At 49.8% G+C, this 15,856-nt stretch overlaps 1 protein-coding gene across 1 annotated transcript in view; it reads left to right on the top strand.

Annotated features, from left to right (window-relative positions):
• Window positions 1–15,856, top strand: part of LOC147663073 (uncharacterized) — a gene marked incomplete at its 3' end in the record, with an annotated part of 48,999 nt that overhangs the window by 15,628 nt on the left and 17,515 nt on the right. The window contains exon 2 of the mRNA XM_086950702.1: window positions 6,091–6,396. Within this exon, the coding sequence (XP_086806828.1) occupies window positions 6,091–6,396 (306 nt within the window). The remainder of the gene's footprint in view (window positions 1–6,090; window positions 6,397–15,856) is intronic.

Raw genomic sequence — 15,856 nt, 5'->3', positions numbered from 1 at the left:
AGGACTGGTAAGACATCACTTTGGGGTTTAGGACTCACTCATGCTGAGTTCGGGTGCTAGTTAAAGATGGTGGGAGCCTGTTATGTCCCTGTGTCTATGAACAGAAGGCCAGCAAACTAGCCTTGGGCATCACTCTGGTAGACCTGAGTGCAGGTGAAGAAGCAGTACTCAAACTGCAGGGCCGGCCTCTGAGGGTTCAAGGCATGCTCCAGGCACCAAAGCTGTCCTTCCCGGTACAGAAAAGCTGTCTTGCACAGAGCATAGTAGGTCACATCAGTAGGCCTTCCTCTGAGAGTCATTCCGCAGGTCGAGATAAGAACTGAAGGGTGAGTCTGAGGGCCCTATTTATATAACTGGTGCCTCCTTTGAATTTCGGGAACAATTTCTAGAGGTTTTTCTTTGAAGTGCTTGGAATTTCCTGACTCACCTGCCCTGACTCCAAGCTGGCTGCAGGAACAATGCAGTGGTGACAAGCTCTTTGTTGTAAGGCAGAGCACTTCAGTTTTAAGTGGAGCTGTGCTCAGCTTCCCCCTACCCTTCCTACCAGCAGAAGACACACCTAATCCCTATGTTGTGTAACTTTGAGAAATTCACAAAGTCTAACTTTCAGGTGCACCCAGTCATGTGAACTAGCACAGGTTGCAGGCACCAAAAGGACCAGGGCACGAAAATGTCAACTTTCTAAAAGTGGTATTTCCAAAATTGTAACTTAAAATCTGATTACCATTAAAGAGGATTTAGAATTGCAAATTTCATATATACCAAACATGACCTGGATACCTAGTCCAAATCAAAAGTTAGCACTTATTAAATGTAATGAGGCAACCGAGTGTTATCCTATGGGAAAGGTAGGCCTCACAGTAGTGAAAAATAAATTCAGGGGGTTTTCACTACCATGACATGCAAAACTTAATAGTATAAGTCCAACCTTTTAATTACAATGCACCCTGCCCTTTTGGCTATCCAGGGCCTACCTTAGAGGTGACATATGCAATAAAAGGAGATTGTAAGGCTTCAACTCAAGTCAAGTCAGAGAGTCTTATATAGCGCACATATCACCGCTAGGTCTCAGGGCGCTTGTAGAGGCTCCAGCAACCTAGGGGCAGATCCTGATTTACATCCCTCTCAGAATGGTTTTCGATCTGGCCACAGCACAGAGTCTGCCCTCTTAGATGTGACAGAACACCTCTGGTCTGCTTTAGACGCTCGGCAAACGTCGGTGCTGATCCTCCTGGATCTCAACGCCATGTTTGACACAGTGTCCCATGCCATCCTGATACAACGCCTGGAGGAGGCGGGGATTGTTGGCCTGGCCTTGAAGTGGCTCTCATCATTTCTCAGCGACAGGTCATTTGTGATCACTGTTTCCCCCTTAGCCTCAGGCACACACCCCATTTAACAAGATGTTCCACAGGGTTTCTCCCTCAGTCCCCTATTATTCAATCTCTATGTCCAACCGCTGGCCACGGTGGCTAGAAATTGGGGACTGACTATGGTCTCCTACGCCGACGACACTCAGCTGGTGATGGCACTCTCAAGCGACACCGAGAGGGAGCCCTGAAATTTCGGGGCGACCTGGCAGTGGTCGCTGAGTGGATGACTGCTAACTGCCTCCAGCTGAATGCCAGTAAATCTGAGGTGTTGTTGGTTGGGAAGGACCATGGTCTGTGGAGCGAACTCTGGTGGCCAGAAAGCCTAGGTAGCGCCCCCCCCCCCTCCCAAGCAGACAGTCAAAAATGTGGTTGTATGGTTGGACTCATCCCTCAGCTACCAAGTCCAAACCAAAAAGGTAGCAGGGACTTGTTTTGGGGGTCTACGGGGGCTCAAACCCCTATTCCTTTTTTTTACCCACCTACGCGCCAGACCATCATTCAGGCATCTATAATGTCCAGACTGGATTGTGCCTGCTCTTTGTATTTAGAGGCAAATAAGTCAGATATTGCGCAGCTCCAACGAGCCCAGAACGCAGCAGCCAGATCTCTGATTGGCCTGAGGAAGTCCTGCCCTGTGTCTGCCACCATCCACCGGCTACACTGGTTGCCGGTGGCTAGGAGAATTGAATTTAAGGCCCCCTGCATCACTTTTAAAGCCCTAAAACTTAACACCCCCAGGGCCAGATGTAAGTGGCCATTTACTGGCCGGAAACAGCCGATTTCGGCCGTTACCGACCGGTAAATGGGTTTTTGAGATGTAGGAGGCCAATTTTACTGAATCTGTAAATGTACCGAATCGGTAAATTTACCGATTCGGTAAAATGCAGAATCGGTATTTTTACCGATTCGGTATCTTCTAGATGTAGGTGGGACTCTTCTGAGTCCCAAAGGCTTTTCAGAATCGGTATTTTACCACCCAATCCAATTGGGTGGTAAAATACCGAATCCAAATGTGCATGCACATGTGTGCATGCACACCTATGCCATGTGACAGACAGACATGCCTGTGCCACATGGCACACATGCCTGTATTTGGGGTGCTAGAGGGTATCAAAGTGACACCCCCTGCACCCTTGCTGGAATCGGTATTTACGGAATCGGTAAATACCGATTCGGTAATGCCCATTGATTCCTATGGGCTTCAATGCCCATAGGAATCAATGGGCATTACCGAATCGGTATTTACAGAATCTGTAAATACCGAATCTCAACGATTCAGTATTTACCGATTCTGTAATACCTACATCCCCCCCCCTATTTTACCACTTCTTAAATACCGAATCGGTAAAATTCGGTATTTAAGAAGTGGTAAAATAAAATTACCTACATCTAGGCCCCAGTATCCTGGCCAAATTAGTTACTCCCTCCGCCCCCACACGTCAGCTCCGCTCCCTAGGCCAGCATCTGGTGAGGGTTCCAAGGTTTCAGAGACTGCGGGCAGGAGGCTGTCCCTTCCGCTGCAGGGCAGCCCACATTTGGAATTCGCTGCCCATCCACATTAGGAGCCACACTAGCTACTTGGCTTTCAGGAAGGCTATTAAAACATACCTGTTTCCCACCGTGTAGCCAGCCTCTCCCCTCATGTTGGCTGTTCTGCTGTCAGCGCCAGGACGCCCCTCTGCTGGGGCAGCTGTTGCGCTTTATAAATTGCAGTAACATAACATTATTATTGGTCAAATAGCCATGGTTTCAGTTCTTTACGGAAACGCTGGTGGTCCGCCATAGAAAGAAGATGGGATGGTTACTTGTTCCAAAGATGGGGGCAAGAAGGGAAAACGATTGGCCTCCACTACGTGTGGTATGGACGCGGAAAGACGTGAGCAGAGATTTTGAACTAGATCTTAATGTTCTGTTAAACTGATACTTTTTAAGTTTTTCACTAAATAGCCCGGTCCAGTACCATATATTATTTTATGAGTGAGGAACAAGATTTTAAAGTGACCTCTTTTCCTAACTGGAAGCCAATGGAGAGACCGCAGACTTGGGGCAGAGGCAGTTCTCAGTGGAAGATTTAAGATCAATCTACCGGCCGTGTTTTGCAAAATTTGCAATTTGGAGAAGAGGTCTTCATTTACGGAGGCCAATAAGGCATTCTCATAATCCATGCAGCTCACAATTAGGCCTTTAATCAGTGGCTTCCTGGCTTCAATGGGTAGCCATTTAAAAATGGTACGCAACTTCCTTAGAATCCCATAACAAGTGCCTAGCACAAGATTGACATGATTTTTCATAGATAACTTGTTATCAATCATTATTCTTAGGTTGCAGACTACTTGTTTAGGGGACGGGCAGGGGCCTAGTGCCTGAGGCCACCAGCTGCTAGACCAATACTCCTCGGCCCTGCCAAACAGAATGATCTTGTTTTTACTGCCATTCAGCTGCAGTTTGTTGTTGCCCATCCAGTTGTTAATATGGGTCAGACAGTTTTTAAACCGGATCATTGTGTCAGCAGGGTCGGGACTGAAAGTGATCAGCAACTGGGTCATTGGCATATGACATGGCCTCAAACCCGTATGACCTGATTATCCTGGCCAGAGGAGTTACATAAAGATTAAAATGTATCGGGCTCAGGATAAAATCCTGAGGAACTCCAATGCTTACTGTTCTACTGCAAGCTACCATGGTATCTATGTGTACAGCAGTGGAGCGGTCTTTTAAAAAGTTTTTTAACCAGTCCAAGGCTTTCCCTCGGATCCCCATCTCCCAGAGCTGTTGTTCTATAAGGTCATGGGAGATGGTATTGAAAGCGGTGGGCAAGTCCAAAAGAACCAGCATAGCTGATTCTCTTTTATCCAGAGCTATCCGGATGTTATCCACTATCTCTACTACTGCTGTTTCGGTGCTATGTGCTCACCGAAATCCTGATTGTGATAAGTCAAGTAATCCATGACTTTCCAGATGGATAGAAAACAGTTTGTTTACCCAGGACTCAAGCACCTTCCCAAAATAAGGCAGTAGCGAGATGGGACAGTAGTTGCCTGGTTCACTGGGATCTAAAGTTAGCTTTTTCAAAATAGGCCTAACGAGCTGTTTTTCATCTTTTGGGCACCGTCGCTTGGTCTAAACACATGTTAAAGATCTCTGTTAACATTGTTGTCAAACGAGGAGGTATGGGATCTGCAGGGGAGCCAGATTCGATCTTGGTAATGGCTTCTAATACCTGTTCGCAGGTTACAGTTACAAAAGCACCCAGCAAAGGCACTTGCAATTGGCTGTTGGCCACTGAGTGCAAGTCGACGTTGCTTACATTGTCTTGAGGAAAGGATCTATAGATAGCTTTGACCTTTTCATCGAATGAAGAGGATACTCTATTGACCCATTCTTGTGTGGGGGGGAAGAGTGCTCTGGGTGACCTGAGGAGTAGTAAACTCCTTCAGAATTTTATATAGCCCTTTACTGGAGTTGGAGGCATTATTAATCCTGGCTCTTAGGTAGGCCATTTTAGATTGTTTAATATTATTTAGATACAAGCGATGGGTTAGTTTTTACCTAATTTGATCTTCGGTGGTTTTAGTCTTCAAGAAGTCCAATACTTACTTATATCTGTTATCAGCCTGTTTGTGGGGGTACCCCCTGTCCTAGCCCCACATCTGGTTCCAGAAAGTTCTTCCTCTTTCCTGTCACAGCTCCAAAGTGTCTGTGGTGATAATAGGTTGGTGTCAGGGTCCTTAGTATGTGATGGTGGCACATCAGTTGAAATGTAAGTGGGGCAGGGCAAAGCTCTAACTCCAGCCATCCTGTCCACAGCTAGTACAGCCACGTGGCCCAGGATACTGGCAGAAGGCACACATGGTTAGGACAAAAAAATAGCAACCTTCTAAAGGTTGTGTACAGGGAAACAAGGGCCACTCTACTCACAAGAAACCAGGGTATCTAATATATATCGTAGGACAATGGTTCCTGTGGACAATGTATGGGAAACTTAATATAGCTATGCATAAATGCAATAATCATGGGTCAAAGGATGCCGAAAGAGAAACACAATTATACAGAACACAAATTAGAATCGAAATATTGTTTGTGTAAGTATTGCAACTGTATTGTGATGCAGATAAAGAAAGTGCTCGGTGTCCCAGGTGTACTTAGAACCTGCATATCAAAGAGTGACAAATTGTAACGTACAGTAAGGTTTCATAATGTAAAAAAACGAAGATTCAGCAAATATACTATAATTATTCACAGCCTTCTGACACATTAGTAGGGGCTGAAAACGGTTCGAGAATATTAAACACTTTCATTTTAGGAATATTTTTTAGTCTTTACAGCATAAACACAACAATTAAAAAAAGAGTGCTAGCACCCAGTTCCAGTTTTTGGTCTTTGAGCATTTTATAAATAATATTGATTGAATCAAATAAGTATCTGACGCATTCTAAAGTAGAAAATAGGCTAAATTGGCTGTTGACAGCCAATAAGAATGCTCATGGGTTTAGCACATACTGTCAAGACCTATGCCTGACTTAGTTGTCCTCCACACATTTAACTCTTATCTGGGCTGGTAAAGTATGTTATCCTTCTAAAACTTATAAAATGTGCATTATTAACTTTGGCTATTATACCAAAAAAATGTAATACATCAAGATTGACTTCAGTGTGTGGAGTACACTCCCTGTAATTAGTATATTACAGTGGTTTCACTGGATTCTCTTCTCTGCAGCGCCCCCAGGAGTCTGGCTATCACTGTCCTCTGCTGATGAGTCCCGCCTCACAGTGGTGCTCTGTGCAGTGAGTGGATTCTATCCAGACTCTATAGATGTCACACTTTCTTCATCGTGTGGAGGATCCCAGGATCTGGACGACAACACAACTCCAATAAAGAACCCCGATGGAACCTACAACACAACGCGCAGAGCTCAACTGAACACCACCGGCTGTGACAATGGGACAGAGGTGACCTGCTCTGCAAAACACGAGACAGGAGAATGGAGCAAGAAGCTCAGGATCGCAGGCTCCGGAAACAAAGGTACAAGTGGTTGATGATTACTTATTGGTTAACTGATTCATCTATTATGTAGAAGCGTTTTTACTTTTCTTTATGGAGCACAGTTCAGAAAGTTCTGCCACTGCATGGAAGTGGGCAGAAATTCCCAGGAATGGTGTAACTTTCACCCAGCGGACTCTGTGAGCTGAGTATCCTTCTAAACCCTAGGGGGGTTTGGGAATGGACTTGGTGTTCACTGAACAGAGTAGTGCTGTGAGCAGCAAAAGTACTGATCACGTGGACTAAATTGCCAGGTTGGAGGATTTGCTGTACATTAACACCTTTTAAATAGGCCATCTGAGGAATGATGTCACAATACACATTACGACCTCAGCAGATTTCATAAATCTAAATAACTTTCCAAAAGGCCTGTTGTTGATGGTTGTTAGCATGCATGACTTTTTTTCTCTGGCTCCTTCTAGCCTAAACATGTTGTCTCTCACTTGTTTTGCTTGAATATACGTCAAGGTGTAAAAACATGATAACGGACTGAGGCCATCATGTATGGCATTGGGTTGTATGTGATTTCATAGAGAAAACGATTTTATAGAATATAATTACGAAGAAATCAGGTCACCTAAACTGTTTAATGGAAATTTTCAGAATGAATGGCATTGACCATTTCATGGAAACTAATTCATAGAATGTATTTTTGTTAGAAATTGGCTTTTGAAGGCTTTATATTTTTTAAGGTGTAAATACAACGGTTGCATATCTTATTTTCGAAAATAGTTATTTGAGTGCTTTACTTCAGGGGGTATTATTTCAGATTCATGTATTTTACTTTCTCAAACAATTACTTGGGATGCTTTTGATTCACTGACCTCTCACCACTCCTATACATCATCAATCCCTAACCCCTCACAACTCCTAAACACCACCAATCCCTGCCTCTAAATTCCCTCATCATGCCTAAACTGCAACTATCCCCGAACCATAAAATTCCTTTCTAATTCTAATCTCCACCCATCCCAGAAACTTAAAAAACCCTCACTACACCTAAACTACACCCATCCCTGATCCCTAAACTACAAACATACCTAATCCCCTAAAAGCCCTTTCTGTCCCCACAATCCACCCATTCGTGAGCCATAAAACCTCTCACTACCCATAAACTTCACCCATTTCTGAACTCTAAAAAACCCTTTCTACACCTAATCCCCATCCATCCCTGGCACCTTAAAACTCCTCACCACACCCAAACTCTACCAATCTGTGAACCCTAAAAAAAAATCGCCTTTAAACCTCACCCTTCCATGACCTATACAAATCCCTCACAACCCCTAAGCTCTACCCATCCCTGAACCGTAAGGCCCCTTCTACATCTAAACTTCACCCATCCCATAATCACTCCCCACCTTAACCTCTACCCTATACTGAACCCTAACAACTCTTTACAACCTTTAACCTCTACACATTATTGAATATTAAAAATCCTCACCAGCCCTAAATTCCGCCCATCCATGAACCCTAAAACCGCTCAACACCCCTAGACTCCACCCATCCCTGAACCCTCAAAACTCCACTCATCCATGAAAACTAAAAACCCTTCACCACCTCTAAACTTTTTTCCTGATCCCTAAAATATCCTTCACCACCTCTTAACTCCACCATCCCTAAACCCTAAAACTATTTTCTTCCCTGAACACATTCTCGACTCCTAAAAACTCATCACTCCAAACCATTACCCATCCCTCCACCCAAAAAACTCTCCCTCATCCTAAACTCCTCCCAAGATTAATGTAATTCTGTATTTTTCCTTAAAATTACAGTTCCTTTACTTTTTGATTTATTTTCCTTTCCTTAAATTGTCTTCCCGTAAAATTGGTTTTCCACACTTTGGTTATGTTCAATGTGGTTTCTCGGTTATCGTTTTCCCCTTAATTCACATTCATCAATAGCATTGAAAATCTTCCCATAAAGGCCACAACAGAAGCCCACACTCTTCAGTCAAAGCACACTCACAGAAGAGCATGCCACTCGTCCACAAATGCGCTTCAGAGCCTGGTAAGCAGTACATACATTGCAATTCCGTATATGATCACGTGGAATCTCCATGCCTCACTTAGAATGGATTTTCATGGACATTTAAAGTCAATTGAAACTGTCATTGGATAATCTGTGAGGCCTCCATCCGAGGAGGATTTATTTGAGAGAGGCATTACATGATAAGATGACTTTATGAGAAGGGAACAACACATAGAAAGCCTGTCGGCCCACAGCCGGCTGCCACTTGTGCCTGTACTAGGGACCCACTGATATTTTCTCTTTTGCACCACTTTCATCTGATAGTCTAAAATTCCATTCAAAAGAAGAAGCCCTGACCAGTGAGGTCCCTCGCCACCATCCATCCGGCATCTCTACTGGTGACAGATTAGATCTTTCCTGGATTAATACTCATCTTGTATTAGCAAGAGTTTCACTTCCCCTACAATCCCAACATCCAGCCATGTTGGCCTTCCAGGATCACCTGCTACCTGGCACTGGTGGCTTCAGGAAGGACACCACAGCAATATCACTCCAAGGCTCTTAACCATCACTGCTGGCATAAAAGAGGTACTACAATCGTAGGTTTACAGCCATAAGGATCTACAGATCAGTAGGTTTAAACAGAAAAAAGATCTAGTTCTTCCTGCAGTCAAGGCTTTTATGAAATTGACAAATTCATCACTGTTCTCATAGTTTTTTGAGGGTTTAAGTTTCATAATAACTTGTGTATCGCCGACATGGTCCATGAATTTAAAGTCAAATGTGCACCTAAAGGTGACAAGATGCAGAGTGGAAAAAATGGCAATAATGCCACGACAGTAGATGCAGATGAGGGCAGTGGTACTCAGAATGAATGGATGGAATCCATCGAAATTAAGTGAAACCAACTCCAGCTACATCCGGCTGCACTGTAGAATGTCATTGGTGGTGTTGAAACCCGTAGGCACGTCTGATGTAACCAGAGCTCCAATATCGTCTGTCTGCACAACATTAGTTCTCAGGCATCCAGGGCGTAGAGCCAAGACCCCTCTGTATCTGTTCCATATCGATAATTAAATCAGAAGTTTCCCAGGAGGTTTTCATAAATTAATTCATTTTCTGATCCCGCATTCGAATAGTTTGGATGGGAAAGTATGTTGAATGTCGGCTTGTAAATAGCTTTAGAGCAGCAGAGTCAATGGGGCTTGACAGTGAGTCTATCTGACTTTTCCAACCAGAAGGGGGTGGTGTTGGGTTTTTAGGTTTAAAGTATTTTATTGAAGCAGGGTGGGATAGGACACAAAGGGGCAGGAAACAGGTGAACCACAAGATCCGCGCACCAATGCGCATCATACAGCCAATACAACAATGCAATTACAATTTGGCAAGAGGCTCCATCCGACTCGGGAGCATAGCTTTCGCACCTGTGGGCACTGACAGACCACGAGGGGAGGGGAGGGGGGGGGGAGAAAGGGAGGGGAGGGGCGGGATGAGGAGAGGAGAAAAATCAGGAGGGAAGGAACAAAAGAGAGAACGAATGAAAAAAAGGGGAGGGGGGTGAAGGGAGGAGAAGCAACCCCGCTCCAAAAACCTACCTAACCAAACTAAACCCCCAACTACCATACCCCGACCCACCCCCTGTACTGTGCCAGCTTCTACAGTCTCCCCTACTGTGAACTCTCCATGAATCTCTGCTATGCAGTACCGATCCCACCCAATCAAGCAGGCGGGTCCGGTGGCGGCGTCAGCCGCAACAACCTAAGGTATCTAGGACAGGTGATCTCTCGAAACTCGGAACATAACAGGCTGTGAAAGGGCTCCCACAATTCCTCAAAGGTATCAGTATCCCCCAGGGCTACTAAGGACATCTTTTCCATCCCAAGAACATGCCATAATCTGTACAGCCAACCAACTACAGAGGGAAGTGTTATAGTGCGCCAGTGTATGAGAATATTCTGCACCGCTGATCCCAGCGCAATTGCGATCTGTCTACCCCTCTTAGACCTAAGGGGATACATCAACCCATTCGGCAACCCCAACAGGACATAGGCCGGGAATCTAGGCAGTTCTATCCCAAAGCATTTGTCCACCTCGCTCAGGACCTCTTCCCAGTAAGGAGCCAGCAGGGGGCAATCCCACAGTATGTGCGTTAGTGTACCAGTGTTGCCACAGTTGCGCCAGCACGTCCCTGGTATCGCCCTATCCATCTCGTGCAGTTTCTCCGGAGTGCGGTACCAGTAGGTCGAGATTTTAGTAAAGGTCTCTGTAAGACCCGTGTGGTAGGCCGAGTGGCGCGCGCGGTAGGAGATGTGGTCCCATTCTTTATGACTCAGCTCGCGCCCAAGCTCTCGCTCCCAACGTTCCCGACCAGGGTTGTGAATGTGAAATGAGGGGGGCTGCAGCATTCTATACAGATCTGAGATCAGTTTGGCGTCCGACGTGCGAGTAATTAACCAACGCTCATACTCCGTGATTTCCCTGTGTGCCGCGTCGCGCACTTGGGGTTGTAATGCCCAGTGGCGCGCCTGCATGTATCGCATGCGCTCCGTTTCGGGGAGGCCATAATCCCTCTGCAAGTCCTGGAAGGAGACAACTCCCTCAGGGGAGTACAAGTGGTACAGAGTGCAGCAGCGGGCCACCCGCCAGCGCTCATAGGCACCCTGTTCCATCCCCGGGCCGAAGTCCGGGTTGCCAATGAGCGGCGTGAAGGGAGAGGGGAAGGTAGTTAACTCGCATCTGACCGCCACCGAGTCCCACGTCTGGAGCGGGACCCGCGTTACCAAAGACGCGTAAAGATTGGAAGGCCGATGGACTCGCCTCAAGAATGGCACTTCCTGCAGCGTCCTACCCGCCACCGCCTGATCTTGGAACAACCAGTGTTTATCAGACTCCCACCGGCTCCATTCCACGAGGTATCGGAGCTGAGCGGCCTGAAAATATTTCCGCAAGTCCGGTATCCCCAGCCCTCCGGATTCCGGTGAGAGCATAGCGATGCCCCTCTTGATCCTCGGCCTGCGGCCCTGCCACACGAACCGCGCAATGGCAGTCTGAGTCTCCGCGAGCCACCCCGCAGGAGGATGGAGCGGTAACGCTCTGAAGAGGTAAAGCACCTGAGGCAGGAGGGTCATCTTCACCACAGCCACCCTACCCAGTAGCGACAGCGTGCCTTTATCCCACCGGCCCAGTTCCTCCCTGATTTTCGTGCCTAGAGCTGCGTAATTGGCCGTAACCATCTCCGGGAGGGAGGGCGCCAACAGGATCCCCAAATACGGGATCCGGTCCTTGGACCAGCTCAGAGGGTAAAGCCTCTGCAGTTCCACTCTAGTGGCAGCAGTAAGCGAGATGTCTAGGGCGGCTGACTTACCCAGGTTCACCTTGAAGCCCGCCACATCAGCGAATAAGTTCAGTTCCTCCACACAGGACGGTAGCGATCTCCGCGGGTCATCCAGCGTCAGAATGACATCGTCCGCGTACAGGCTAATCGCATGACGAAACCCACCCATCTGGACGCCGATAATGTCAGGGTTCTGCCTAACCCTCTGGGCAAATGGCTCCATGTACAAGGCAAAGAGCAAAGGGGAGAGCGGGAATCCCTGTCTCGTGCCCCGCTCAATGGGGAAGGGTCGAGAGCTGCCGCCGTTCACCCGGACCACCGCAGATGGGAACCGGTAGCAATTGAAGATCAGATGACGGAACTTCTCCCCTATCCCAAATTTGCTCAGGACTTTCTCAAGGTAGGGCCAGTGCACCCTGTCAAAAGCCTTCTCCGCGTCTATGGACAGGAGCATCCTCTCTCCAGGGATCCTGGAAGCCTTCTCGAGAATGTGTGTCACCCTTTTCGTATTATCCACCGTTTGCCTACCGGGCACGAAGCCCGCCTGGTCCGAGTCAACCATGCCGGGGAGGTGCAACGCCAGGCGTGCAGCTAAGATACTGGTGAACACCTTCAAATCAGTGTTCAGCAGCGAAATGGGACGATAGGACCCGCAGGCGGTCCTGTCCTTGCCCGGCTTAGGGATCACTGAGACCGTGGCCTGGAGAAATTCGGAGGGGATGGCTCCCGGTTCCGCGAAGGAGTTAAAGAGGCGAGTCAGCAGAGGCGCCAGTTCCTGACAGAAGGTTTTGTAAAACAGCGGGATGAAGCCATCCGGTCCCGGGGCCTTGCCCAGTTTGAGCCGGGATATCGCCGTGACCACCTCCTCGATACGTATGTCACGCTCCAGATACTGAGCCTGATCCTGTGTCAGCGACGGGAGCGGGACCGAGTCCAGATAGTCCCCCTCAGCCTGGGCCGAAGGGGGCTCCCCGGAGTAGAGGTCCGCATAAAAGCCGCGGAAGACGTCCGCGATGTGCTCATCGGTCGTGACTCTGCCTCCAGCCGGGTCCAGTAGTTCCTTCACTCGGTGCTGCTGGTGCTGCACCCTGAGTTTGTTAGCCAGGAGCCGCCCACACCGATCGCCCCCTGTGTAATATTTGTGCTTCAGGCGGAGCACCGCGTACTCCGCCCGATCCGTGTCAAGGGCCGCCAGGAGCTTCCGCGCCGCCTTCAGCTGCCTCCACACCCTGGGTGCCCCTGTCCTGTGATGAACCTGCTCCAGCTCCCTCACCTGCCGGGTAAGCTCATCTCTCTTGAGTTGGCGGTCCCTATTCTCGGCAGCGGAAATCGCGATAAATTCGCCTCGGAGCACGGCTTTAAGGGCTGCCCACTGTGTCGCGCGGGAAGTATCCCCATTATCGTTCACGGTCTGAAAAGCCAAAATGGCCGCCCTGATCTGATCCACCACCGACCGCCTATGCAAAAGCGTGTCTCGGAGCCTCCAGACCCCCCTCGGCCGAGCCACCGGCGGAAGAGTGAAAGCGCCCTCCACCGGAGCGTGGTCAGAAAGAGAGAGGACCCCCATGTCCGCATTCGAAGCCAAAAGGAGCAGTGGGCCCGACACTAGGAGGTGGTCTAAGCGCGCATAAGATCTATGGGCGTGTGAGAAGTAAGAGTATGCGCGGGTGGTGGGGTGGAGGCAGCGCCACATGTCATGCAGGTCCAGCTCCTCAAGTCAAGTTCGAATCGAGCCCGAAAGCTCACCCAACTGATGGCGCCGCTGCACAGACCTATCCAGCGCCACGTCGAAAACCAGGTTCAAATCACCCCCCAACACTATGTGCCTGTCAGAGGTGAATGCAACGTCGTCCAAGGCCCTGTGTAAGAATTGGTCCTGATGATCATTGGGGCAATAAACGGAGCCTACAGTCAGTGCTAAGCCCCCCACCTTAATCCTATATACTAGAAGTCTCCCTTTCTGTTCTGCCACCTTGCACACGACCTCACCCCTGAACCCTCTAGAAAACAAAATGGCCACCCCTGCCGTCTTGGAGGTGCTAGAGGAAAATAGCTGTGTGGGGAACTTGGGGGTACGCATCCGCGAGCAATCCTTAGCCAGCAAATGGGTCTCCTGCAACAGGCAGATATCCGCTTGTGAGTTTTCCAACAGGGATAACACTGCCCTCCGCTTAACCGGATTATTCAGCCCTTTCACATTGAGAGTAAGCACCTTAAGAGCCATCAAAGAGAGAGTTCAAGGAGCACATATCAAGAAGCAAAGCCCCACCAGCAAACACAGAAGGCACTCTTCGAGGCCTCAAAACAGAGCAACTTTGAATCAACCACTGGCACAGTACAGTCCCCGAACCCCAACACCCCACGACCAGAAAACCCCCCTCTGCCCCTACACCCCCAAATCCACACCACCCCCCGCTACTGGCCCCCCCTCTAGGTCCCAAAATCAAAACATCTGCCCGCCCGCCCCAACCCCTCTCCCCGCTTCTCAAACTTTTCAAAAAAGACATTGTCCCAGTCCGGCCCGGAACGGGCAAGGCCGTGGTAAGTCAAACTAGTGGACGTCCAGCCACCACCTCCAGCACTCGCCCTTCCTCCCAGCCCACCCCCCGGATCCCCGCACCTGCAATAAGAATGAGCTAAAGTAGACTCCCCCCGGAGTGAGTTCAGGCCGTCAAGGCCACTTCGCCATTCGCCGCCACTCTGGAGGCCTCCTGGATGGCAGCCGCCATTTCTGCCCGGATTGCAGTCGAGCCCGGGCGCTCCGCCGGAGGAGAGGTCCCCCCCCCAGCTTGTTGCCATCCATTACGAGTGCTGCGCCTCCGCCGTGGGGCCGGGGTATCCGTGTCCGATGCAGTGAGGCCCAGCACCGCGCAAACATCTTGAAGGGACCGAAGCTGATGCAAGACACCGTTCCACCTGAAGATCAGACGGAAGGGGTGCCCCCAGGAGTACTGTGTCTCATGCTCTCGGAGGAAGTCCGTAGCGATCTTGAAGGATTTCCTCTTCTGTAGCGTGACTGTGGAGAAGTCCTGAAACAGGGTCACCGGGTGGTCCCGGAATCGGAAAGGCTGCTGCCCTCGTGCCTCGCGGAGGATCCGCTCCTTCAAAGGAAAGTTCGGGAGGAAGGCCAAAATGTCCGGAGCGGGCGCCGTGGCTCTGCGGGGGCGACCAACCCGATGTGCCCGGTCAATGCGAATCCGAAAGTCCTCCGGCTCTCCCAGGATCGCACGGAAGAGGGCCACCAGATATGCAGTCACGTCTTCACCCTCCTCACCGGACGGCACACCGCGGACCCGTATGTTGTTCCGCCTGGACCGATTTTCAAGGTCCTCGGCGTGGGCCTGTAGCTCAATCTGTTGCTCCCGTAGCCGCAGAACCTCCTGCTGCAGATGGGTGATCTCCTCATCCCTGGAGTGGCCCGCCTCCTCCAAGGTGTTCACACGATCCCCCAGGGAGTCCATCTCTCTCCTCACTTCGCGGACCTCCCCGGCCACCTCACGCTTGAGTGTTTGGAAGTCCTCCCGAAGGGAGCTAAACAGGGACTCGAGGAACGACCTCGTCACCGGGGGCTCTCCACCTTCTGCCCCCCTGGTCGGAGCCGGGGAGGTCGCTGCCGGCTGGACACCTCCGCTGCGTAGGGCGCCCCGTCCCAGCATTTCCGGCAAGGTCCGGTCGCCCCGTCGCTGCCCCCTGGCATTCGTCATTGTAGATCAATAACGGACACTGAGGCTCACTGAACAGCAAAGAAAGCAGCTATCTGCCAGCCGGGAGCAGCCCACACAAAGAGCACCAGGAGGGCCGAGCTGCCCGGCCGAACTCCGCAAAATGGCCGCTCAGTAGCGTCGAGGGGACAACGTCCAAGATGGAGACCCTCTCTCCTTCTCCGGTCCGAGATCCAGAAATCTGGCCAGTGGGCTAAGTCACAATGCAACGTTCGCCGGGGTCCGCTGCTTCAGGGAAAGATCTGCCCCGGGAGACTCGTTCCACAGTCCCGCACAGATAACGAGCCGAGGCGACTTCCTCCGGCAGGCCTCGACAAGCCACGGGCTGGCGTAGTGAGGCGATGCCGACTCCGTCTCCGCTCTGCACCTCCGCTCCGTTCCGCTCCGTACAGCCGCTGTTGGACAGCTCCGACCCGCC

This window comes from Lissotriton vulgaris, unplaced genomic scaffold (genome assembly GCF_964263255.1).
Source record: "Lissotriton vulgaris unplaced genomic scaffold, aLisVul1.2 SCAFFOLD_6954, whole genome shotgun sequence".
Taxonomy (NCBI): domain Eukaryota; kingdom Metazoa; phylum Chordata; class Amphibia; order Caudata; family Salamandridae; genus Lissotriton; species Lissotriton vulgaris.
The sequence above is the reverse complement of the archived record's forward strand: the minus strand, read 5'-3'. Positions and strand labels throughout refer to the sequence as shown.